This window comes from Thalassophryne amazonica, chromosome 1 (genome assembly GCF_902500255.1).
Source record: "Thalassophryne amazonica chromosome 1, fThaAma1.1, whole genome shotgun sequence".
Taxonomy (NCBI): domain Eukaryota; kingdom Metazoa; phylum Chordata; class Actinopteri; order Batrachoidiformes; family Batrachoididae; genus Thalassophryne; species Thalassophryne amazonica.
The window spans coordinates 173,558,410-173,585,837 of record NC_047103.1 but is presented as its reverse complement, the minus strand read 5'-3'; the positions used below and the strand labels follow the sequence as shown (position 1 = coordinate 173,585,837).

Genomic DNA, 27,428 nt, shown 5'->3' with positions numbered 1-27,428 from the left:
GATGGAGAACTGTCAGGATTATCAGGATTGGTTCCATGGCGTTATGATATGGTCTGGTTAGGGGAACGAGAACAGTTAGCTGAATGGAATCTTAAGCAGTTGTATCTTGACATCTGACACAGTGATTGTTCTTGTCAGAGTGGAGGTGCGAGGAAGAGTGGAAGATTAACTCCTCCCTGCGTGGAGCTGACAGGAAAGCAGCCCTGTGTTTGCTGCTGCAGCAGGAGACGCAGTTCATCACCGACATCGGACGCCATCGCATCGCTGTCCACAATAGCAACTACGACACAGCTGTCAGAGCCTTCCTGGACAAGGTCAGAGGTCACTCAGCTTTGGACAAATGCTGCTATAAACAGATTTGATTTTTACTCTATAGATTAACTGTTTTTAAAGCCACACTAACCTGATTTAAATAATCTATAATGTGGTTACGTTTCTCACCACTTTTTCCACCTCAAAAGAAAAACAAAATTTATTTTGAAAGAAAAAGCCCAATTTGAGTTTCTTCACAAGATTGTCTATATGTGGCTTGAAGGTGAGGGAGTCGTCAAGCAAGACATTGAGGTATTTGTACGTGTGAACCACTTTGATGACATTTTCAGCAAGATTGGACACCGTAGGGGCAGAGCAGACACCGTAGGGGCAGAACGGTCACCGTAGGGAAAGAGCGGACACCGTAGGGGCAGCTTCAGGCACTTTCTTGGTGTTTGCAAACAACATTAGTTTGGTCTTATCAGCACTGAGCACCAGTTTAACTGCAGAAGTGTGTGCTGGACCACAAGATTCAATAGCTTTAGTAGGGTTGAATCCAAAACAGTGAATTATTGTGTCATTGGCATAAAAATGCATATTAGCATCTGACACATTTTGTTCTAATTCATTAATGTACATCATGAACATGAGGGGGCTCAATATTGAACCCTGTGGCACCCCCTTGTGGACACTCATAAATTCAGAACACACACCATCGCTCTTAATGCACTGAGCCCAGTCATTCAAATAATTTGTGAACCAGGAAACAACAAGATCTGACCGTCCGAAACAAAGAAGCCTAAACTTTAAAGCAACACGGTCCACAGTGTCAAAAGCCTTTGACAAATCAATTAAAAGTGCAGCACAGTACTGCTTTTTATCAAGAGCAACAACTACATCATTAATCACCTTTGTGCCGCAGTAATGGTGCTGTGCTTTTTCCTGAAGCCTGAATGTGTCAGGGTTTAGGTTTTGTTTTATTGTTTGCTCTGCTTAGGTTATGTTTTGTGATTTCTTTTGTGGGGTTTTTCTGCTTGGCCTTGGTCTGTCCCTTTCTGTCATCTGTCTCTCCTGGTGGTGGGCAGGGCACACTGTTGGGCCACACCCCTATTCTGGTAGTTTCCACACACCTGCTTCTAATTGGTAGCTCATCACCAGGGCGTATATTAGTTTCACGGGTTGCATGGTTTACTCGCCAGTTCGTTGTGCTTTATGCCTTCACTTCATAGCCTATCTTGTAAGTTTTTCTCAACCTGTTTTTCTTGCTGTGTTTTGGACTGCCTGCTTGTTTATTGGACCATGCCCTTGCCTAATGTTTCTGACACTGTTGCTGATTTTTGACTGCCTTTCTGTGTACCAGACCCTGCTTGTTGTTTCAGTAAAACCTTATTAGTGCAGCAGATAAGCAAAGTAACACTTCAGTTAATGATGCAAGCAAGAAATTTTACACAATAGCTCAGTAGAACCTTCTCTTTCAAAAAGTTTGGGTACCCACAAAAAATTTCAAGATGGCTGCCATTTTTCAAGACGGCCGCCGGCTATACTAATTTATGATGATTTCTGCACACAATGGATGAAACAAATGCACCATTCCTTAGCTAAAGTGTGTTTCTGGGCTTGTACAATAGTTAAAATCATCAACAGTATGAGAAATATCACTTTGAAAAGCATATTGTTCAAATTGCCGGGGCAAAATCATCTTTTTAGCAATTATGATTTCAAGCTATAAATCTGAAAATTTCTGATGTACCTGCATATCTCACATTATAAGGTTTTATCAAAATAAAAAATATAAATTATATGGACACATCATATATACATGTATATGTATACCTCAAATCATGTGTCTGTCTGTCTGTCTATCTATATATGTGTGTGTGTGTTTGTGTATGCAAATTCGTCTTTCATATGTGTTTCTAGATATATTCTTCTTCTTCTTTGTCTTTTGGCTGTTCCCGTTAGGGGGCGCCACAGCAGATCATTCGTTTCCATCTCACCCTGTCCTCTGTGTCTTCCTCTGTCTCAAAAACCACCTGCATGTCCTCCCTCAGCACATCCATAAACCTCCTCTTTGGCCTCCCTCTTCTCCTCCTGCCTGGTGGCTCCATCATCAGCATCCTTCTCCCTATATACCCTGGGTCCGTCCTCTGCACATGTCCAAATCATCTCAATCTTGCCTCTCTGACTTTGTCTCCAAACCGTCCCACCTGAGCTGTCCCTCTGATATGTTCATTCCTAATCTTGTCCATTCTTGTTACTCCCAAAGAGAATCTAGATATATATAGAAATAAAAATGTACCTACAAATATAGACTCAGACTCAGTATTGGAAGTGAATTGGAGGCAATTGCATTGCCATTCAGATGTATATTTGTTGATCTGTACTGTAGTGATAGACACAATTTTCTGACAAAAAATATATAAAGAAAGAAACTTTTGACCATCTGCTACAATGATACATTGCTTATAAGAACTCGACAAGATAAAGAAAGCTTTGGCAGTTCCAAAGAAAAAAGAGGATCTCCAAACAAGTGACTCAGAATTAGAAGAGGATCAATACGAATTGTGAGAGCACATCATAAAAAAGTAGATACATGGCTACCGAAACGAGATTGTGAGGCAAACTACACATCACACTTGCAACTACCTGTGTAGAGAAGCCCAGGTCTGTAGCACTTACTCCTGCCACTACAGCGAGACTTACAGCCACACTTTGTCAGCTGTTCACAGCTCTTTGCTAGTGGGGAAATGGCAATCCAGAAAACTTTCCATTGATCCCCATCCTTCTCCCAACCCCAGTCAGCGTGACTTTCTTCTTCTGGCTGGCGCAGAATTGCTTGGGCCCAGACACAACCTGCCTGATATGCCGAGCGTTTTGTGTGTTGAAGCAGAGCTGCTCTAGTTGGAGGGATGCTTCATATGGCCTCTGCTTTCTGGCAAACAGGTCAAGTCTGGCCTCATCCACACTATGGAGGTTGCTGGACCTGTCATACATGAGAACCACAAACCTCTGCAGGATATTGAGATCATTCTCTTCGATCACTGGTGGGTACTGGCTCAGTTTGGAGAAGACTGTGGTGGCCACTGCCTTCATCCAGCCTTGCTGGGTCAAAGGTGATTGGCATTTCACCGATTTCCTGGAACAATGGCACATTTCTTGCAATCATCACATATCCATCCTGCTCTGGATCATGATGCACAGACGCTAAGGGTGACATAAGAGCTTCCTTTTTATTGTCTTGACAAAGACAGCATTTGCTCCAGTCAGTTTCCTTTCTGCTTGGGAAAGAACTCGCCATTTTGAGCGCTTGATGAAGGCAGAGGGGCTATCCTTTTACCATCTTTGTCAAGTATGCACATTGATGTATGGGATACAACTAGGTTTGGTTACCCTACACCTAGCCCGATCATTCATCCAAGGTCATTTAAGGCCCGTGTGATCTGTACACCATCTGGGTAAGTACATGGGTAACCCATGTATAGCCCCCTCACCCTTGGCTCGGCTCTCCCGCGCTGGCACACCCTGTCAATTCAGGTGCGGCTGTCTAACTAAATCTACCAACTACTTTCTACTAGCTAATTGATTTGGGGCTGCTAGACAGCATTTGGGACACTATTTTATGCTAAACTACACTACAACTAGCGCTAGCATACCATTTTGGTGTTGGTAATACTAAGTATGGCATTAGTAAAGCAAGATTAGCTGACACTGAACCCCATGCTGAGTTGAGCAGCAGTGAAGTCACCAGTGTGCCCTGGTTGTGCATTGACTTTCACTCTTTTAAATATATTATAATACAAAATCAGCAACTTCACACCAAACTGAATTGTAAACCAATTGTGTGTGACATATTTAATGAAATGAACACTTCTGCATGACATAAAAACATCGCCAAGAGCCTTGTAAATCATTCATGTGTTCTGATCGGAAATATGGCTGCCATATTTGTGTATACTTGTAAATCTATATACTATATTAATCAGTATACAAATATCCAGCATATATTTGCTAGATTAAGCAAATAAAACCAATACAAATGCTTAGAAACATGTCAAAAGTTGCGAGGGTTGCGATCTGGAAAGTCGACTGGCGGCCATCTTGACATTTTGACTAGGTACCCAGTGAATTTTCACAAGTACACTATGGGGAATATCTGTGCCAATTTTTTTTTTGCTTGCATCATTAACTGAAGTGTTCTAGTGAAAAATTGAACTTATCTACTGCACTATATCGCCAAATCCCATCTGTGTCTGAGCTCTGCATTTGTGTCCAGACATCCGGTACCACTGGTCCTGATAGAATGTAGTTTTTAGAGAAGGTCATTTGAGTATAAAAACTCTTTTAATTGATCACAAACAAGAGTTTCAACTTTTTTTGACAAAACACATACGTTTGATATCAGCCTGTCGTTAAAACTGCTGGATCACCTACTTTTAATAAAGGACAAACAAAAACTGACTTCCAAACTGATGGAATTTCATCTTGGTCATGGCGGTGCGCATGGTTGCTGTGGCTTACGGCTCTCTATTTCAGTGCTATTTTCCTTTTCTTTTTTTCTTGCTTTTCTTCCTTTTGTGCACTATCGGTACTGTGAACAGCCAGTAAACCCGCCAGATGCTTTTGGATATCGGAGACCTGTCATGGTTTGGCCCCTTCCGGGCTCTTGTTATGGTTTTGCCATCTGTCTGTGACCCTGGCCGGTGATTTTCAGTTTGGTTGTTTTCTTTTGCCTCATTGTTAGTGCCGTTTTAGTTTTGTCTCTGTCCTTTATTTGCTCTATTGATTTTTCTTTTCAGTCACTGGATGTATTGTCAGTTTACATATTTTTGCCACATGTAGTTCCGTTCTAGTTTAGTCTTGATCTTTTTCCTTGTATTATTTTGCTCTCATTTTATTTCTAGTTTTTGTCACTGGTGTTTCTGTTTATCTAGTTTCACTCTCCTGCACTCTCTTGCCCCAGCTTTCACTCTGCTTCTGTTTAGTAAAGTTTCACTTTCCTGCACTCTCTTGCACCTGCTGGACTCATCTTTGTCATGTCCTCACCTTTTTCACACCTGACTCGTATCACGTCCTGATTACCCCACCTGCATTTAAGCCCTGTCTTTCATGTTTTTCACTGCTAGTTCATTGTGCTCCATACCTTGTGCTCCTGCCCTCGTCCAAGCCCTTTTTGCTCTTTTTCATGCCATAGTTCTGACTTAGATCTGGTTGCCTTTACTGTGGATGACTTTGCTTGTTTTTTGGACTCTGCGCTCGTCTCTGCCTGCCTACTCTGCCTCACTGTATTTTTGAACATTGCTTGTTTTTGACTACGCCTCAGCCCAATGTCTGCCTGTTACCTTTGTATCGCTGCCTGCCTACCCGTGTACCGGACCACTGCTTAGCCTCCAGATAAAGCCTTTTGATTATTTACTCATTTCTGTCTGTGGGTCTGCATTTGTGTCCTCCTCCTTTTGTGCCACTTGTTCAGGAACCCTGACAGAACGAACTAGCCACACCTGGGCACAGCAGACTCAAGCTTCATCCTGCAGACTGCCATTATGAACCTGGACATTGTCACCATAAAGGAGATTTTCTCTGACCTCAATTTCTTTTTTGTGTGCTTTCGTGACTGCTACTCTCCGAAGGAGAAGTTTGATTCTTTGGATCAAGCATGGGAACTTCTTGAAGCCAACACCTGGCTATATGACATCTTTCCTGAACTTGAGGACCTGGACAGCATATTCGCTGAGAAGAAACTCCCTGACTGGGTGAGGCATCCCGAGCTGTACCTGCCTTTGGAACATCAACCTCCTGACAATGAGTCGGACTGGACTGACCTGGATGATGACAGTGATGAGGATGATGATAATTCCTCAGAGGCAGAGGTGTTAGAGCTCCAGGGTATGACAACTGTTTTATTCAAGATACAGGATTTGTTTTTTGAATACCAGGACAGTCCAAGTCGACTGAGCAAGCAGCGAGTTCTGTCGGCACTCGAGCAGCTCCTGCAGTCTGAGCCTGATGTTTTGACAACCTTTCCTGAACTAGCTGACATCAAGACACAGTTCAAGCTGGGTTGGGTACCTCCATGCATCGAGGACCCCATCGACTTTTTATATGAAGCAGACATTTATGCTGCCTGTTCCGAAGCACCCAGAGTAATAACCCTGTCAGACGTCACTGTGGCACCACTCCAACGCAGTCTTGCGCTAAAGCAGGCTGCACCTAATCGGCCTGAAAGACCGGATATGTGGTCGTGCTCAGCACCAAGCCCAGCCACGCCCACTGAGAAGTCTCCACAGCTCAGAGCCCACTCCACGCACGTGTCAAGCAGCACCAACGTGCGCGCCTCCGGAGCAAGTGAAACCAACCACGCCCGCTGAGAAACCTCCAAAGCCCACTCCACGTACGTTTCAAGCAGCCCCAGCACGCATGCCTCTGGAACAAGAGGACCCGCTCATTTCCCACGCACTGTCTGCAGCAAAATGCCTGGCATTCACTCCACAGGAACAAGCGAAGTCGCTCTCATTTCACGCATCACTGGCGGAAGCAGGTGGAGTGTCCACACTGCCGCTATTCAGCAAGCCACTGGGAACGATCACAGCACCCATGTTTCAGGACTCACCGGTGTTTCTCACTCCACCAGCAGCATCTTCACAAGCGCAAGGACCATCTCAGACCTCCACAGCATGCTCTTCTCCAAATGAACCAGCTCTACTGACAACTCCAGAGATCTCTCGCTCAACTCAAGCATCAGTATCGTCCCTGAAGGTGCTCCCAGAGAACTTCAGTATGGACGGTTAGTTTATCGTTGTTTTTTGTGTTTGTGAGGTTTTTCTGTTTTTTCTTTCAGTCAACAAGTGTATCATTGGATCAGCCTAATGCCAAATTTATTGCAATCATGTGCTTAATGTTTAGTTTTTGGAGTTCCTTATTTTTCTGGGCCCCTCACAGCTTGCATAGTTTTATGAAACAGATTGTCTCTCCATGTTGTTGCTCGATGAAGTTTCTTCTGGAGTCCCTCTTTAAGTTGTCTGTGTTTGCGCACCCTCAGCGTTGGTTTAGTGGATTCTTTTGCTTTCTGTTTTTTTTTTTTTTAATCAAGCAGTTTTTTTCTCAGCTTTGCATCAGATTTGGTTCTTTTGCTAGTTTTACTTCTCTTTCACCCTGATAACAAACGGTTATGCCCCTTTCTTAAGCAAATTTGTTTCTTTTGATTTTCCCCTGTTCGCTTTCTTTATGGTGCTGTTTTTTGCCTTGTAATTATTGGTTGCCACTGGACAGGTTGTATTATGGGGTTTTTCGAATATTTTGTTCTATTTTTGTTTTGTTGTTTTCCACGTTTTCTCTAAATTCATGTTCTTCAATGTTGCTTTATTGGTTGATTGGGGTTTTGTTGATTAGGGTATTTTTCCGACTTGTGTACCGCACCCTGAAACATGCTCTTGCCTCTTTCGGTTCCATGGTTAGGTTACGTTTACCCTTCTGTCATGCTTTTCACCAGAAATCCGTTACCAGAAAGGGGTTATGTTTTGCCAAGTCTTTGTCAGCCCCTGGTCCTTCTCCAAAATCAGCCACGGTTCCTCTCCGTTCTAACAGCCGTCCCCTGGACTCGACCGGGGCCCTTGATTGGCCTCACAGCCGGTCCATTAAGTTGCCCATGGGCTTTAGTAGGCTCCACGGCCGACCCCCTGACTCTTCCGTGGTTTTCTGTGGTACCCCACATGGCTTTCTGATCACTCCCTGCCATTCTCGCAGCTGGCCAATGGCCATTGTGTTTTACTGTTCTTCCACTTTGCCTGTTGTGGTTTACCCGCTGCCTGGCCTCCCTCCTGGCAATGTTTTGGGTTTTCATCCACCTTACTGCCGACAACCCCGCATGCCCTTGACCGGGAGTTGGTCTCAGGAATCCATGTCCTACTGCCTGTTTTATTACGCCCACCTTCCGGCCCCCTCCATCCCTTCCATATTTGGCGCCCCTCTGCTGCCTCCTGCTATGTTTTTTGGGGGACCTGTCAGCCGTCGGTGCCGGCCGCCTTGGGGGGGGGTGATGTCATGGTTCCTGTTATGGTTTTGCCATCTGTCTGTGACCCTGGCCGGTGATTTTCAGTTTGGTTGTTTTCTTTTGCCTCATTGTTAGTGCCATTTTAGTTTTGTCTCTGTCATTTATTTGCTCTATTGATTTTTCTTTTCAGTCACTGGATGTACTGTCAGTTTACATATTTTTGCCACATGTAGTTCCATTCTAGTTTAGTCTTGATCTTTTTCCTTGTTGTATTATTTTGGTCTCATTTTATTTCTAGTTTTTGTCACTGTTTCTGTTTATCTAGTTTCACTCTCCTGCAGTCTCTTGCCCCAGCTTTCACTTTGCTTCTGTTTATCTAGCTTCACTCTCCTACTCCCTTGCCCCACCTTTCACTCTGTTTCTGTTTAGTAAAGTTTCACTTTCCTGCACTCTCTTGCCCCAGCTTTCACTCTGCTTCTGTTTAGTAAAGTTTCACTTTCCTGCACTCTCTTGCACCTGCTGGACTCATCTTTGTCATGTCCTCACCTTTTCCACACCTGACTCCTATCACGTCCTGATTACCCCACCTACATTTAAGCCCTGTCTTTCATGTTTTTCACTGCTAGTTCGTTGTGCTCCATGCCTTGTGCTTCTGCCCTCGTCCAAGCCCTTTTTGCTCTTTTTCATGCCATAGTTCTGACTTAAATCTGGTTGCCTTTACTGTGGATGACTTTGCTTGTTTTTTGGACTCTGCGCTCGTCTCTGCCTGCCTACTCTGCCTCACTGTGTTTTTGAACATTGCTTGTTTTTGACTACGCCTCAGCCCAATGTCTGCCTGTTACCTTTGTATCGCTGCCTGCCTACCAGTGTACCAGACCACTGCTTAGCCTCCAGATAAAGCCTTTTGATTTACTCATTTCTGTCTGTGGGTCTGCATTTGTGTCCTCCTCCTTTTGTGCCACTCGTTCAGGAACCCTGACAAGACCAACATCAGATATCTGTTTCGAATGACTTTCACGACACGCACAACATAGCAAGACCACCGGGCTCTCCGTGGATTGTTGTCGGGTCTAGGAGGTGACATAGACGGAGGAGGGAGAGGAAGCAGAAGTGGGGTCGTGGGTGTTATGCTAAGGCTAAGGAAACAACCACACAAGCCACCTCTACCAAGCCTGTATCTCTCCAATGCCTGATCCCTTATGCATAAAACGGACGACCTGGCACTACAACTCGCTGGAAACCACTATGTTCGTGACTGCTGTGTTGTGATTATCACCGAAACCTGGCTTCAGCCGGGAATTCCTGATGTTAGAGTGCAGCTAGCAAGCCGCACTCTGCTCCGCTGGGACAGGACTGAGGACTCCAGTAAGAGTAGAGGAGGGGGGCTTTGTATGTATGTGCACGAAAACTGGTGTAACAGGACAATCATAGACAATCACTGTTCCCCGGACATCGAGTACATGTCTGTAAAATGCCGTCTTTCTTTCTGCCGAGAGAGCTAACTGTTGTGATCATCACGACTGTGTCCATACCACCCGACGCTAGTGTAAACACAGCGCTCTCTCTCTCCTGCTGAACACCGTAAATGAACAGCAGCGGGCTCACCCCGACGGTGTTCACATAATCGCAGGGGATTTTAATAAGGCCAACTTGAAGACTGTACTCCCGAAGTTCTACCAGCATGTCAAGTGTTCTACCAGGGGAGAGAACACTCTTGATCATGTCTACACAAATATCAAGCATGCATACAGAGCCATACCCCTCCCCCACCTCAGCCAGTCAGACCATCTTTCCCTCCTGCTTTCCCCAGCCTACACCCCCCTCAGACACACTGCCAGACCCACTACAAAGACTGTTACAGCCTGGCCCAAAAATGCACTCTCCCAGTTGCAGGACTGCTTTGAACAGACGGACTGGGACTTATTCGAACATCAGGAACTGGAGACATTCACGGGAACCGTACGGTACTATATCCAGTTCTGTGTCAGGAATGTGATTGTGGACAAAAGCATCTGGGTCTTCCCAAACCAGAAACCCTGGATGACCAGCCAAGTCCGCGCACTCCTCAGGGCCCGCGATGCAGCCTTCAGGTCTGGCGACAGAGCTCTGTACAGTACTGCTCGAGCTAACCTGAAAAGAGGAGTGAGAAGGGCCAAAGAGGACCACAGGTTGCGCATAGAGTCCCACCTGGCCAGCAACAACACACGGGAGGTGTGGCAGGGCATAAAAGACATCACAAACTTCACGGGCTGTGATGTGCGATCAGGAGACCTGAGTGCGCCACTGGCAGAAGAGCTAAACTGCGTCTTTGCCCATTTTGATACATCCCAGCAGCACTCATCTGCTAAAGCTCTGCCTCCACCCCCACCGCTCTCCTGCTCCACTGCACTCACTGTACAGGAGCATGAGGTCAGACGGGTGCTCCTGGCAGTGAATCCTAAGAAAGCCGCTGGCCCAGACGGAGTACTTGGCAAGGTGCTCAGAGCGTGCCCCTACCAGCTTGCTTCCAACTTTACCAGGATCTTCAACTTCTCTCTGGCCCAGGCAGTTATCCCGTCCTGCCTCAAAGCAACCACAATAATACCTGTGCCGAAGAAGTCTCCCATCACCAGCCTGAATGATTACCGTCTGGTGGCCCTTAGTCCGGTAGTCATGAAGTGCTTCGAGAGACTAGTTCTAAAGCACATCAAGGTCTATCTTCCTCCAGACTTTGACCCTCACCAGTTTGCATACCGTGCAAACAGATCCATTGAGGATGCCATCGCCGTAGCTCTCCACTCTGCGCTGAGCCACCTGGAGCAGCAGCAGAGCTACGTTCGGATGCTCTTTGTGGATTACAGTTCAGCCTTCAATACAATAATCCCGGACATTCTGACTACAAAACTGGCCATTCTCGGCCTCCCCCCTCTCGCATGTGCCTTGATCAAGGACTTTCTGACCAACCGGGCCCAGACTGTGAGACTTGGCCCCCACCTCTCTTCCACCCGCACACTGAGCGTCGGCTCCCCACAGGGCTGTGTGCTGAGCCCCCTCCTATACTGCCTCTACACCTACGACTGCAGTTCGGCCCACCAGAACAACGTGGTGGTCAAGTTTGCTGATGACACCACCGTGGTCGGACTCATCTCTAAGGGTGATGAGACAGCTTATAGAGAGGAGGTCCTGAAGCTGGCAGCCTGGTGTTCAGAGAATAACCTCACACTGAACACCAAGAAAACCAAGGAAATCATCATTAACTACAGGAAGCACAGCATCGACCCCACCCCCCCTTTTCATCAATGGCGAGCATGTGGAGAGGGTTCACACCTTCAAGTTTCTCGGCGTCCTCATGTCCGATGATATCTCCTGGTCTGTGAACATCACAGCAGTCACCAAGAAGGCTCAGCAGCTACACTTCCTGAGAGTCCTCAGGAAGCACAAGCTAGACTCCACCCTGCTGCTGACCTTCTATCGAGCATCCATCCAGAGCCTACTGACATACTGCGTCACAGTATGGTACGGCAGCTGTACTGCTGCAGACAGGGAGAGGCTCCAGAGAGTCATAAAGACAGCCCAAAAGATCATTGGCTGCCCTCTCCCCTCCCTGGTGGACATTTTTGAACTTTTTGACCAGATGCCCTCAGGTAAGCGCTACAGGGGTATTAAGACCAGAACAAACAGACTCAAAAACAGTTTTTCCCAAAGCGGTAACCATCCAGAATTCCCGCATACATCGATGATAATGTGCAACATTCCATCCCATAATGTGCAATATTTATAATTTTTAACAATGTATATAATAACATACTTATTCTGCAATGTACATACCATCCAGGACCGTGCACCTTACCATCTAATGTTTACATCGTGCATATATTCTTTGATACTTATTATTTGATATTGCTGCTTTTTCTTCTTACTTGCCTGCACTGATTTTGGAGTTGGCTTTTAATCTCGTTGTACATCGTATAATGACAGTAAAAGGCATTCTATTCTATTGTTTTGGATCCAGAGATTAAAAAGGATTGTAAGAGGCTGTGTAACAAAATAAATGGACTGCATTTATATTGCGCTTTTCCATCTGCATCAGATGCTCCAAGTGCTTTACAATAATGCATCACAGGCACCCCAATGTCAGGCTGCTGCCATACAAGGCGCTCACTACACACCGGGAGCAACTAGAGGACTAAGGACCTTGCCCACGGGCCCTTAATGATTTTTTTTTCCAGTCAGGCTGGGATTTGAACCGAGGATCCTCTGGTCTCAAGCCCAACGCTTAACCACTAGACCATCACCTCCACTAGACAAAATCAGCTGCCATTTTCAAAAAGTAGGGTTCTATTGAGTCTGGCCTGCGGGTTTCTGTGATCTGACGCTTTGAGAGCCCGATGCACCGCTGCACACTAACAGGAACAAAATTTAAAGGGTCTCCAGAAAACCTTGGAGGGTGTGAGCACAGAGTCAGAGGGGCTGCTCCTGTAGAGTCAAAAAACAAAAAAACAGATGATACAAAATGCTTTTCAAAGCAATTTAAGATCTCAGTCCTGTCACAGACTGGGATTGAGTCTTGGAAGAGCCTGAAGACTTTTATTAATACATAGAGATTTAATCACTTTCTCTTAATCACAATCTCTGCGGTTTATTGAGGTTCTCAGCTGTTACAGATAAGTAATATTCTGATTTGGCTTTTTTGATGAGGAAAGTACATTTATTTCTTAGTTGCCTGAAGATGGACCAGTCAGTGGCAGAATCACTTTTTCTGGCTTTGTGCACATTACGCTATTGGATGGTATCTGACAGCTCTGGAGAAAATCAGGGCTTTTCCTGTTCCTTTACTCTGAATTTCAACATTAGAGCATGTTTATTTACAATTTTCACAAAACCTTCCTTATACCCCTATCACACAAGAGCACAAATGAGCCCAAATGCCACATGAATGAGGATACGGATGACAGTCGTGCAAATTCAAGCTGCGCTCGAATGCCTCGTACACAGTGGTGGGCACAGATAACCAAAAAATTAGCTTTGATAACAGATGATCAGCTAACTGAAAAGTTATCTTTTATAAAGCTAAACCGATAAACCACCCAAAAATTTATTGGAAGCTACAGATAACTGATAACTTCCAGTATCGTCTCCGGTACACTTGCAACTACTAACAAGCTGACTTTGAGTTTTAACACCATAATCGCTTCTGGTAGCATCAAAGGTGACAACAGACCCAAACAATGAGTCAGCACTTCTGTCTTTGAGTGTCCTGCCCCCTGCTGGTAGCTCCACTTTATTACATAGCTTTCAGCAGTGAAGCAGTTGAGAGGAGCAGTGTAGCTCAACTCTCTACTCAATAACAGTGTCGCCATGAGGCCAAGGTCTTGGAAAATAAAGCAGTGCTGACTTATGGACTGGTGTATAAGTAAAATTAATACTGATAGAATAACTCCATTAATGTCAATTCTGTCATTTGTACAAAGTTAAAATATAACATATCTTTTAATGTTGAATAATGCACTAATTCTGAAGTTATGTAACAAACACAGACAGATGGCAAAGGATTATGGGTAAAATGAGCCTCTGCTAAAACTGATTGGTTGACTCATTCATTCTATGTAAACCAACACGTTAATGTGAGGTGTGTTGTGTGTTGGTGTTTACAGATAAATGTGCTTTTGTAAAATATGCCATTTTTTTATTTGTAAAAAAAAAAGGCATTTAAAAAAAAAAAAGCCAACTTGTAATTAGATAACCGTCTGATATAACCGGTGTCAAAATAAATAGAACACTGCCAACTACTGCAACTCAGTACTAGGGCGAATACTGCCATGAACGCTACTGGCCAGTAGATGGCAGTAGAGACCGTGAAAACCTGCCAAAACAAAAGTCCAGATAATCTGTGTCTGCTACGTTTAAGATGCGTGACATTTAATAAACGCAAACTCAATTTCAGTTCAATTTATTTCCTTTATATAGCGCCAAATCACAACAGAGTTGCCTCAAGGCGCTTCACACAGGTAACGGCTAACCTTACTAACCCCCAGAACAACAGTGGTAAGGAAAAACTCCCTCTGAGGAAGAAACCTCAAGCAGACCAGACTCAAAGGGGTGACCCTCTGCTTGGGCCATGCTACAAACATAAATTACAGAAATAATTCACAGTACAATTCACGGACGAATATACAAGAATTGCTGTTGGTGCACAGGACAGGAGGATCGCCAGCACAAACACAACTCCTATGTCTGGATGGAGCTGCACTTTAAACAGAGAAAAAACAGAATCAGGCATCAGAAAGACAAAAAATACTGTATAATTTGCCAGCATTAATCAAAAAGAAAAACAGAGAAATACTAAGGTGATCGCCGGCCGCTAGCCCTAAACTTCACTAAAAGACCCAGAATTTAGGTGAAGTTGAGGCTGCGGCCCACTTCAATTACTAATAACATGAATTAAAAGAGTAAAAAGCGTAAAACAAAACTGCACCAGTATGCTAGCCATATGAAAGGGAAAATAAGTGCGTCTTAAGTCTGGACTTGAAAGTCTCCACAGAATCTGATTGTTTTATTGACGCAGGGAGATCATTCCACAGAACAGGGACACGATAAGAGAAAGCTCTGTGACCCGCAGACTTCTTATTCACCTTAGGGACACAAAGTAGTCCTGCACCCTGAGAACGTAAAGCCCGGGCTGGTACGTAAGGTTTAATTAGGTCAGCTAGGTAGGGAGGTGCCAGTCCATGAATAATTTTATAGGTTAGTAGCAGAACCTTAAAATCTGATCTCACTGGGACAGGAAGCCAGTGAAGAGACGCCAAAATGGGTGTAATGTGGTCAAACTTTCTGCTTTGTGTCAAAAGTCTGGCTGCAGCATTCTGAACCAATTGGAGACCCCTAATGCTAGACTGTGGTAAACCAGAAAATAGAACATTGCAGTAGTCCAATCTAGAAGAGATGAAGGCATGGATCAGGGTCTTAGCATCAGCCATAGACGGGATGGGACGAATCTTCGCTATATTTCGCAGGTGGAAGAAAGCAGTCCTAGTAATATTTCTAATATGGAGACCAAAGGACAACGAAGGATCAAAAATTACCCCAAGGTTCCTCACTTTGTCAGTGTGATGTATGACACACGAGCCTAGGCTAAGTGTTAACTGGTCAAATTGATGCCGATGTCTCACTGGACCAAGAACCATCATTTCAGTCTTATCAGAGTTTAAAAGTAGGAAGTTTCTAGATATCCAACTTCTCACTGCTACAAGGCAATCTTCTAAGGATTTTATGTGAATGAGATTACCAGCAGTTATCGGCATGTATAACTGTATCATCAGCATAGCAGTGAAAGGTAATCCCAAAACGCCGCAATATGTGCCCAAGGGGTGCTATATAAAGGGAGAAAAGCAGGGGGCCTAAGACAGACCCCTGTGGAACCCCAAATTTCATGTCACTAAGGTTAGAGGTAGTGTTACTGTACAAAACACTGTGAGAACGACTGGTCAAGTATGACGTCAGCCATGCAAGGGCACTCCCAGTAATCCCAAAATGATTTTCCAGCCTATCAAGTAGAATATGATGATCCACTGTATCAAATGCAGCACTGAGATCTAACAGCAACAGAACCGTAGTGGTGTCCAAATCCATTGTAAGCAGAAGATCATTCACCACTTTAGTGAGAGCCGTCTCTGTGGAATGATATTTTCTAAAAGCAGACTGCAGCGGCTCAAAGAGATTATTCTCAGTAAGATAGTCTACAAGCTGCCGAGCAAAATGATAGATTTGATATCGGCCGATAGTTTGTCAATACACTAGGGTCAAGATTAGGTTTCTTAAGTAATGGTTTAATCACTGCATATTTGAAACGTTTAGGAACAGATCCAGAAGTTAAAGAAAGATTAATAATTTCCAGCACAATCGGCCCAAGAGTGGGCCACAGGTCCTTAAACAGTTTTGTTGGTATAGGATCAAATAAACAGGTTGTGCTTTTTGTTGACGTTACAAGTTTCGTCAGCATGTCTAGAGAGATACCATCAAATTCTGTAAATCTAGGTAATACCTCAGTAATGGCGCCCACCTCAATAGCAGGGTGTAGTGGCTGGATTAAGGCATGCTGGGATATGTTTAACCTAATGTTATCTGTTTTCTTCTCAAAGTAATCCAGGAAATCTTGTGCTGTAAAAGGAGAGCGAACTACAGGTGGTTGTCCATGAATAAGTGTTGCCACCGTGTTGAACAAGAACTTTGAGTTATGCTTGTTTTTGTTGATCAAATCAGAGTAATAGGTCCACTTTGTAGCCAATAATGCATGTTTATAGTCTAAGATAGCATCATGCCACGCAAGGTGGAATACTTCTAATTTTGAATGATGCCATTTCCATTCTAGACCTCTTGCTTTATGCTTGAGGTCACGCAGGTAATCATTGAACCAAGGTGACTGCGATTTGGGGGAGCGCGTTTTCAACACAGGTGGTGCAATCATGTGGAGTGTCATTTTGAGCACTGAGTTTAAACTATCCACAAGTCTGTCTACTGACTGGGTATTTGTCAAAAGTGAGGCTAAGACATCAGGTAATCTAGCTTCTAGTTCAGTCTTAGTTGAGGAGTTGATGCATCGCCGTAATGATAAATAAGGTTGTTGTTCCACTAAACATGGCAATGTAACTGTAAACTTAATAAGTGAGTGATCAGAGACCACTGATGTAAGAGGCATGATGTCAATATTCGTGACAGCAATACCACGTGCGAGAACCAGATCCAGGGTAGCCAGGAGGCCTATATACAGTGACAAAGTAATACGGCTGATTTTTATTCCTCTGACCTTGGCAATGCGTAATATCCTGAGCGGAGTGGAGAATCAGATGCTCAAACGAGTTATATTTGTGACCCCCAACCGCTAATAAGCTAAACCTAGATTTATAAATAAGAGCTACACCCCCGCCTTGCTTCGCATCACGAGGGACGTGACTAAATGTATATGCTGGTGGGCAGGCCTCATGTAAGGGGAGGACAGCTGTAGGTTTAAGCCAGGTTTCACATAACCCAATCATATCTAAGTGATGATCAATAATTAAATCATTAATCAACAATGATTTTGAGGACAGTGATCTTATGTTAATGAGACCCAGTCTAAGGACCTTATTGGGGTTGACAGTTGAGCTGTTTGGGTTTAGGGGTGGTTCCAGAGTGGCATATATAAGATGCCTAGAAGTAGGTTTAGGTTTGAGACATTCCACACGCATTTTAGGTAGCAGACATGAAATCTTAGATATTGCTGGAACAACCATTGGGCCATCCTCAATTTCAACATGATCCAATATAGTAATGGGTATTAAGTTTGCAAAGCATATCCCTCTATGATTTTTATGGACACGTCTACGGGAGCAGGCCACCGTCTCAACTTGTTGAAATTCCCTCCCTGGCAGATAAACTGCACTATCACCATAGTGAATTTTCTGCACTAATTTCCCCGCTAAGGTAATGGATTCCACACCCACATTTGTCATAAGCCTTGCAGGGTCTCTAATCACCTGCTCCGTGGCCTGCTGTAGATTCCTAATGTTACCCTCCCTGTAGAGCTCTGTCTATGTTCGCAGACAAGATGGCGGCGCCTTCCCCAGTAGGGTGGAGGCCGTCCGGCATCAGCAGGCCACAGTGGCCCCAGAACGAAGGCCAGTTATCAATAAAGCTAAAGCCTTGCTGTCTACAAAACTGTGCCAGCCACCTATTTAATGATGTCAGCCTGCTAAACGCCTCATCAGTACCCCAGGAGGGGTAATTTCAAACATATATATATATATATATATATATATATATATATATATATATATATATATACACTCAACAAAAATATAAACGCAACACTTTTGATTTTGCTCCCATTTTGTATGAGATGAACTCAAAGATCTAAAACTTTTTCCACATACACAATATCACCATTTCCCTCAAATATTGTTCACAAACCAGTCTAAATCTGTGATAGTGAGCACTTCTCCTTTGCTGAGATAATCCATCCCACCTCACAGGTGTGCCATATCAAGATGCTGATTAGACACCATGATTAGTGCACAGGTGTGCCTTAGACTGCCCACAATAAAAGGCCACTCTGAAAGGTGCAGTTTTATCACACAGCACAATGCCACAGATGTCGCAAGATTTGAGGGAGTGTGCAATTGGCATGCTGACAGCAGGAATGTCAACCAGAGCTGTTGCTCGTGTATTGAATGTTCATTTCTCTACCATAAGCCGTCTCCAAAGGCGTTTCAGAGAATTTGGCAGTACATCCAACCAGCCTCACAACTGCAGACCACGTGTAACCACAGCAGCCCAGGACCTCCACATCCATCATGTTCACCTCCAAGATCGTCTGAGACCAGCCACTCGGACAGCTGCTGAAACAATCGGTTTGCATAACCAAAGAATTTCTGCACAAACTGTCAGAAACCGTCTCAGGGAAGCTCATCTGCATGCTCGTCGTCCTCATCGGGGTCTCGACCTGACTCCAGTTCGTCGTCGTAACCGACTTGAGTGGGCAAATGCTCACATTCGCTGGCGTTTGGCACGTTGGAGAGGTGTTCTCTTCACGGATGATGCGAAGGAGATGTGTTGCACTGCATGAGGCAAATGGTGGTCACACCAGATACTGACTGGTATCCCCCCCCAATAAAACAAAACTGCACCTTTCAGAGTGGCCTTTTATTGTGGGCAGTCTAAGGCACACCTGTGCACTAATCATGGTGTCTAATCAGCATCTTGATATGGCACACCTGTGAGGTGGGATGGATTATCTCAGCAAAGGAGAAGTGCTCACTATCACAGATTTAGACTGGTTTGTGAACAATATTTGAGGGAAATGATGATATTGTGTATGTGGAAAGTTTTAGATCTTTGAGTTCATCTCATACAAAATGGGAGCAAAACCAAAAGTGTTGCATTTATATTTTTGTTGAGTGTGTATGTATATATATATATATATATATTACTCTGGAACAAAGATGACAGACAGACAGTGTTTGACATAAGCAGGACTCTAAATAGCAAACAGGAATTGATTGCAATGATTCCAATTGAAAATACTGGAAAAGCAACCTGAGCTTCTTCGGGCATTTTTACATAAAAGAAACACAATAACAAAGTCTATAAACCCAGAGAATATATACATGAGAGTTTTAGGCACAATATCAAATCAATTCAAATCAATTGTATTTATATAGCGACAAATCGCAACAAACAGTTGCCCCAAGGTGCTTTATATTGTAAGGCAAAGCCATACAATAATTACAGAAAAACCCCAATGGTCAAAACGACCCCGTGAGCAAGCACTTGGCGACAGTGGGAAGGAAAAACTCCCTTTTAACAGGAAGAAACCTCCAACAGAACCAGGCTCAGGGAGGGGCAGTCTTCTGCTGGGACTGGTTGGGGCTGAGGGAGAGAACCAGGAAAAAGACATGCTGTGGAAGAGAGCAGAGATCAATCATTAATGATTAAATGCAGAGTGGTGCATACAGAGCAAAAAGAGAAAGAAACACTCAGTGCATCATGGGAACCCCCCAGCAGTCTAAGTCTATAGCAGCATAACTAAGGGATGGTTCAGGGTCACCTGATCCAGCCCTAACTATAAGCTTTAGCAAAAAGGAAAGTTTTAAGCCTAATCTTAAAAGTAGAGAGGGTGTCTGTCTCCCTGATCTGAATTGGGAGCTGGTTCCACAGGAGAGGAGCCTGAAAGCTGAAGGCTCTGCCTCCCATTCTACTCTTACAAACCCTAGGAACTACAAGTAAGCCTGCAGTCTGAGAGTGAAGCACTCTATTGGGGTGATATGGTACTATGAGGTCCCTAAGATAAGATGGGACCTGATTATTCAAAACCTTATAAGTAAGAAGAAGAATTTTAAATTCTATTCTAGAATTAACAGGAAGCCAATGAAGAGAGGCCAGTATGGGTGAGAGATGCTCTCTCCTTCTAGTCCCTGTCAGTACTCTAGCTGCAGCATTTTGAATTAACTGAAGGCTTTTCAGGGAACTTTTAGGACAACCTGATAATAATGAATTACAGTAGTCCAGCCTAGAGGAAATAAATGCATGAATTAGCTTTTCAGCATCACTCTGAGACAAGACCTTTCTAATTTTAGAGATATTGCGCAAATGCAAAAAAACAGTCCTACATATTTGCTTAATATGCGCATTGAAGGACATATCCTGATCAAAAATGACTCCAAGATTTCTCACAGTATTACTAGAGATCAGGGTAATGCCATCCAGAGTAAGGATCTGGTTAGACACCATGTTTCTAAGATTTGTGGGGCCAAGTACAATAACTTCAGTTTTATCTGAGTTTAAAAGCAGGAAATTAGAGGTCGTCCATGTCTTTGTAAGACAATCCTGCAGTTTAGCTAATTGGTGTGTGTCCTCTGGCTTCATGGATAGATAAAGCTGGGTATCATCTGCGTAACAATGAAAATTTAAGTAATGCCGTCTAATACTGCCTAAGGGAAGCATGTATAAAGTGAATAAAATTGGTCCTAGCACAGAACCTTGTGCAACTCGGTATTTAACCTTAGTCTGTGAAGAAGACTCCCCATTTACATGAACAAACTGTAATCTGTTAGATAAATATGATTCAAACCACCACAGTGCAGTGCCTTTAATACCTATGGCATGCTCTAATCTCTGTAATAAAATTTTATGGTCAACAGTATCAAAAGCAGCACTGAGGTCTAACAGGACAAGCACAGAGATGAGTCCACTGTCTGAGGCCATAGGAAGATCATTTGTAACCTTCACTAATATACAATGGTTTAATGCTGTTGTCTGTGTGGTGCCTGATCAGAGCATCTCAAATGCTTTTCTTCTGTTGTGAATGTACTGAGATTACCCATAATGCACCTGGGCACAACATGTCAACACTAAAACCTTCAAAATTAGTGCATTACTTTCAAACTAAAACATATATGTGATATTTTCACTTTATAAAACTTCAGATGTGATGTTAATTTAAATAACTTGTCCAAAATTAGTTTGGTTAAAATTTGAACCATAAGTTAAAACTGCCTCTGGATGACTTGGCTGATATTGCCAGCGTGTCAGTATGGGGTCAAAACAAATGAGCCTTTTTTCTATTGTGTCTAGTCTAGGATAGAGGATAGAGCGGTTTCTTCTAGAACCAGCTCTCCTCTGTTTATGGAGGATAGAACTGCGCATCTGCTATAAAACATTTAACAGGTAGGTGTTTAACTGATTTTAGATTTCATATATGCTTGTAACTATTCAGCTTTGTTTACCACGTCTGCAAAAATTCATTGGCGTTCTAAAAATTATCGGACCAAAACTTATCAGAAGATAATTAGTTCGATGATGGTTTTCAAAGTTATCTGAAAAGCTAATCTGATAATGAAAATATTATCTTCAGTTAGCAGTTAGCCGATTAGTGGAACTGTGCCCACCACTTCTCGTACAGCATTTGGCACATTCGTGCGGTACAACATACGTATGGCAATTTGAAACATTCAGACTTCATTCGAGGGGCTGTACGAATTGTTCAAGTGCACCAAATCCTGGCTGAATGTCTTGACTGTCCTTCCTGTCACACTAGAGCATGAATGAGCCCAAATGCTGTATGAACAGCCTGTCTGGGAACAACAGCCCAAATTCAAGCCACATTCGTATGGAACAGACATTTGTACGAATAATTCGCGCACATTCAGAGTGCAGCAGCTCCTGAATCCAGCTAGACTACCCAGAGTGCAGGTCGAATGCGGACACAGCACAGCATGAAACAAAAAAATAAAAACTAAATGAAATAAAAAAGGCAAGGAATAAAAAGAACACAGCATGAAACCCCAGAATTCTGGCAGAAAGCCGCAGGAATATGCAGAATACACCTCCAGTGTCATACATGCCATCCGAGGTCTGGGGGGAAGGCAAGCAAGGGGAGCAGTGTGGAAAGAGAAAGCGCTGTGGTCCACACATCTGAAGACCTGCTATGTCCCATTGCTGGATGCTGAATGACATCCAACCCATGAACTGAATACATGTCAGTTCATGGGTTGGATGTTCCCCTCTCTCCCCCCGTTGCACTTGCGCCCTCTCTCTCTCTGCTCCTCCATCAGACATCGTGCTGACCAGACGAATTCACACACGAGTGGTAAAGCGAACAGATGATATATGCGTACACACGCACAGCAGGGTTTGTGGATGATCCAGCCTTGGGCATGCGCGGTGCTTCAATCAGCTGTTATTAGCACATGCCCAGTGCTTTGATCAGTTGTTATTAATTTTAGCTGAGGAATTAAAATGTCTATAACGTGGATAACGTAACCCAGTGGTTCCCAAACTTTTTCAAGACAAGTACCCCTTTGGGCATTTGAGCTTCAGTCATGTACCCCCTGTCACCGGCGGACTTGACATGTCATTTAAGTTTTATCAACCACATAAAATTACATCATATATTATATACCACAATATACAGACACATTTGTGTGTATCATTTATTAGAATAACAAATGTTTTATTAACTTCAAATTTAGTGGGCTGAACCTTTGAGGCACTTATTAACAAAACCTACTGAAGCCTCATTTCAGTATCTGCCTTAATTAAAACAATTTAACCCACAATGTGAACAATTATAAAGCAATGGAAAACTCCAGTGTTTAATGTAAAGCGTGGGCTTGACTGGATGCACACAGCTCAGTAATGTTAGGCTCAACGCGTGAAAGGCCGAGTCTCAAGTCATTTTCAACATTAAGTCTGGCTCTGTATTTTGTTTTCATGTTCGTCAGTGTGGAAAATCCACTTTCACACAAATACGTAGTTGTGAATGGCATGAGAGTCTTAACGCGCTTTGCAAGTGCAGGTTGCTCCACGCGCAGGCCAATCCAAAAGTCAGTCAGTGTCTTCTGATTAAATTCTGCTTTTAGCGATCCATCTGTTGCAATGTCAATAAGGCTCTCCTGTTCCGCTGTTGATAAAGACGTGGTCACGGCACTAAATGGATGACGTATCCACTCGTTTGACCCATCCACCTCAGGAAAATATCTGCGCAGCTCTGCAGACGGTGCGCCTTCATCTCTGCTTTCACGCAGCCTCTCAGTCTGAGTTCGTTTGAGCACAAAAACTCATGCAACACTGGGAAAACTTTGGTATTGTTTGAGTTTATCCAGAGTTTTACCTTTTTGATCATGGCCTCAATTTTATCTTGAACATTGAATAATGTTGCAGTTGTTGTGAAAGTGTAGTGACACGGACCCACAACAGGGGGCGCAAATGAACGGTCAATAGATGAGCAAAAAAATAACAATTTAATGTTGTGAAGGTGCACAACGAACATACAGACAATCTCAGAATATGATTACAGTCAATCCACAAAGGTGACGTGTGGGCAGGCTTGAGGATAGAAGACGTCTGTCCTGAGAAGAGCTGGAACCACATGATTTCCGCCGCCACCGAACCTGGTGAATACTGGAGCCGCCGAGTCCCGAATTCCCAGGTGATCACCGTCCCCGACTGTCGGATCTGTACTGCTGGCGAAGAACAAAGACAGTCAAGTGTGGGTGTGGTGTACACCCCGTAACAACAACGGTGGGAATGCCACCTCCACCTCTCACTCAATATTCTGTAGAGTACCGCAGTGATTCCTCAGGGGAAAAGAGTGCCGTCCTGCACTCACTCAGCTTCCACAGAAAGAGGAACCGGTACTCCTGCAAACACTCACAATATACAGATATATTGCAAAACACAAACGGCTGAGTCTATTACCTCCAAAGAAGTACGATATCTCGGCAACGAGGTGGAGATGACGTCTGGTCTTTATGGAGTGAGATGATGTAGAGTAGATGGGTGACAGCTGTCAAGAGATAATGAGTGACAGCTGTCACCCCCGGCTGTGTCCGTGGCGGCAGCGCCCTCTCGTGCCTGAAGCCTGCACTTCAGGCAGGGCGCCCACTGGTGGTGGGCCAGCAGTACCTCCTCTTCTGGTGGCCCACACAACAGGACCCCCCCCCTCAACGGGCGCCTCCTGGCGCCCGACCAGGCTTGTTCGGGTGACGGTGGTAGAAGTCGGCCAGGAGGGCCGGATCCAGGATGAAGCTCCTCTTCACCCAGGAGCGTTCTTCGGGTCCATACCCCTCCCAGTCCACCAAGTACTGGAACCCCCGGCCCATCCGACGGACATCCAGGAGCCGGCGCACCATCCAAGCCGGCTCCCCGTCGATGATCCGAGCAGGAGGCGGCGCCGGTCCGGGAGCACAGAGGGGTGAGGTGTGGTGAGGTTTGATCCGTGACACGTGAAAAACCGGGTGGATCCGCGGTGAAGCGGGGAGTTGGAGCTTCACTGCGGCAGCACTGAGGACTTTGAGGATCTTGAATGGTCCGATATATCTGTCCTTAAGTTTCGGGGAGTCCACCTGGAGGGGGATGTCCTTCGTGGAAAGCCACACCTCCTGCCCGGGCTGGTAAGCAGGGGCCGGGGATCGCCAGCAGTCTGCATGGGTCTTCGCCCTCGTCCGGGCCTTCAACAAGGCAGAACGGGTGGAGCGCCACACCCGACGGCACTTCCGCAGGTGGACCTGGACCGAGGGCACACCGAACTCTCCCTCCACCACGGGAAACAACAGGGGCTGATACCCCAAACACACCTCAAATGGGGAGAGGCCGGTGGCAGAGGACACCTGGCTGTTATGCGCATACTCGATCCAGGCAAGATGTTTACTTCAGGCCGTCGGGTGTGCGGACGTCACACAGCGCAGAGCTTGCTCCAATTCCTGATTGGCCCGTTCTGCCTGTCCATTGGTCTGCGGATGATACCCGGATGAGAGGCTCACAGTAGCCCCCAGTTCCCGGCAGAAGCTCCTCCAGACGTGTGAGGAGAACTGGGGACCACGATCAGAGACGATGTCGATGGGTATCCCATGCAGACGGACGACGCGGTGGACCAGGAGGTCTGCTGTCTCCTGGGCTGTTGGGAGCTTCGGGAGGACCACGAAGTGGGCCGCCTTGGAGAATCGGTCCACTATCGTGAAGATGGTGGTGTTGCCCTGGGACAGCGGGAGGCCCGTGACGAAATCCAGGCCGATGTGGGACCAGGGGCGATGAGGCACAGGTAGCGGCTGGAGAAGTCCTTGGGACCTTTTATGGTCTGCCTTGCCCCTGGCACAGGTGGTGCAGGCCTGGATGTACTCCCGGACGTCGGCCTCCATAGACGCCCACCAGAAGCGCTGCCGGACAACTGCCACGATCCTTCGCACCCCTGGATGACAGGAGAGCTTGGAACCGTGACAGAAGTCCAAGACTGCAGCTCTGGCCTCTGGTGGGATGTACAAACGGTTCTTCGGACCTGTTCCTGGGTCCGGGCTCCGTGCCAGGGCCTCCCGGCCGATCTTCTCCACGTCCCAGGTGAGGGTGGCCACGATAGTGGACTCAGGCAGGATGGGATCCGGTGGATCCGACAGTGCGGTTTTGACCTCCTCTTCGTGTACCCGGGACAAGGCATCCGACCTCTGGTTCTTGGTCCCGGGGCGATAGGTGATCCGGAAGTCAAAACGCCCGAAGAACAGTGACCAGCGGGCTTGCCTGGAGTTCAGCCGCTTGGCGGTCCTGATATATTCCAGGTTCCGATGGTCAGTGAAAACCATGAACGGCACAGACGCTCCCTCCAACAGATGTCTCCACTCCTCAGGAGCCTCTTTCACCGCAAGGAGTTCTCGATTGCCGACGTCATAGTTCCGTTCAGCCGGGGTCAACCTGCGTGAAAAGTAGGCACATGGGTGAAGAACCTTATCGGTCTCTCCGCTCTGGGATAGCACGGCTCCTATCCCTGAGTCAGAGGCGTCCACTTCAACCACGAACTGGCGGCTAGGGTCGGGCTGCACCAAAACTGGCGCAGTAGAGAACCGTCGTTTCAACTCCTTGAACGCAGCTTCGCACCGATCCGACCAGGTGAAGGGGACTTTTGGAGAGGTCAGGGCTGTCAGGGGGCTAACTACCTGACTGTAGCCCTTAATGAACCTCCTATAGAAATTAGCGAAGCCGAGGAACTGTTGCAGCTTCCTACGGCTTGTTGGTTGGGGCCAGTCTCTCACCACCGCAACCTTGGCCGGATCAGGGGCGACGGAGTTAGAGGAGATGATAAACCCCAGGAAGGACAAAGACGTGCGGTGAAACTCGCACTTCTCGCCCTTCACAAACAGTCGGTTCTCTAACAACCGCTGCAGGACCTGACGTACATGCTGGACATGGGTCTCAGGATCCGGAGAAAAGATGAGAATATCGTCCAGATATACGAAGACGAATCGGTGCAGGAAGTCCCACAAGACGTCATTAACCAAGGCTTGGAACGTCGCGGGGGCGTTGGTGAGGCCCAACGGCATGACCAGGTACTCAAAGTGACCTAACGGGGTGTTAAATGCCGTCTTCCATTCGTCTCCCTTCCGGATCCGAACCAGGTGATACGCATTTCTAAGATCCAGCTTAGTAAAGATTTTGGCTCCATGCAGGGGGGTGAACACGGAATCCAACAATGGCAACGGGTATCGGTTGCGAACCGTAATCTCATTCAGCCCCCTGTAATTAATGCATGGACGGAGTCCGCCATCTTTCTTGCCCACAAAAAAGAAACCTGCCCCCATCGGGGAGGTGGAGTTCCGGATCAGCCCGGCAGCTAATGAGTCCCGGATGTAGGTCTCCATTGATTCGCGCTCAGGTCGTGAGAGGTTGTACAGCCTGCTGGACGGGAACTCAGCGCCTGGAACCAAATCAATGGCACAATCGTACGGACGGTGCGGGGGAAGGGTGAGTGCCAGATCCTTGCTGAAGACGTCAGCAAGATCGTGGTATTCAACCGGCACTGCCGTCAGATTGGGAGGGACTTTGACCTCCTCCTTAGCCTGTAAACCGGGAGGAACCGAGGATCCTAAACACACCCAATGGCAGGTTTTGCTCCACTGAACCACCACCCAGACGGCCAATCAATCCGGGGATTGTGCTTCAACATCCATGGGAAGCCCAAAATGACGCGGGAGGTAGGAGTTACAAAAAAACTCAATCTCCTCCTGATGGTTTCCAGACACCACCAGAGTTACTGGTTGTGTCTTGTGTGTGATTAAGGGAGGAGGGTGCCATCTAGTGCCCGCACCTGCAATGGTGAAGGAAGCACCACCAGAGGGAGCCCTACCTCTCTTGCCCATCTGCTGTCTAGCAAATTCCCTTCTGACCCCGTGTCCACCAGTGCCGGGGCTTG

General features: G+C 45.7%; 1 protein-coding gene across 1 annotated transcript in view; it reads left to right on the top strand.

Moving 5' to 3' along the window:
- The window catches only part of iqub (IQ motif and ubiquitin domain containing), a 123,559-nt gene that overhangs the window by 73,083 nt on the left and 23,048 nt on the right, over positions 1-27,428 (top strand). Inside the window, exon 7 of the mRNA XM_034179750.1 lies at positions 139-314. Coding sequence (XP_034035641.1) covers positions 139-314 — 176 coding nt within the window. The remainder of the gene's footprint in view (positions 1-138; positions 315-27,428) is intronic.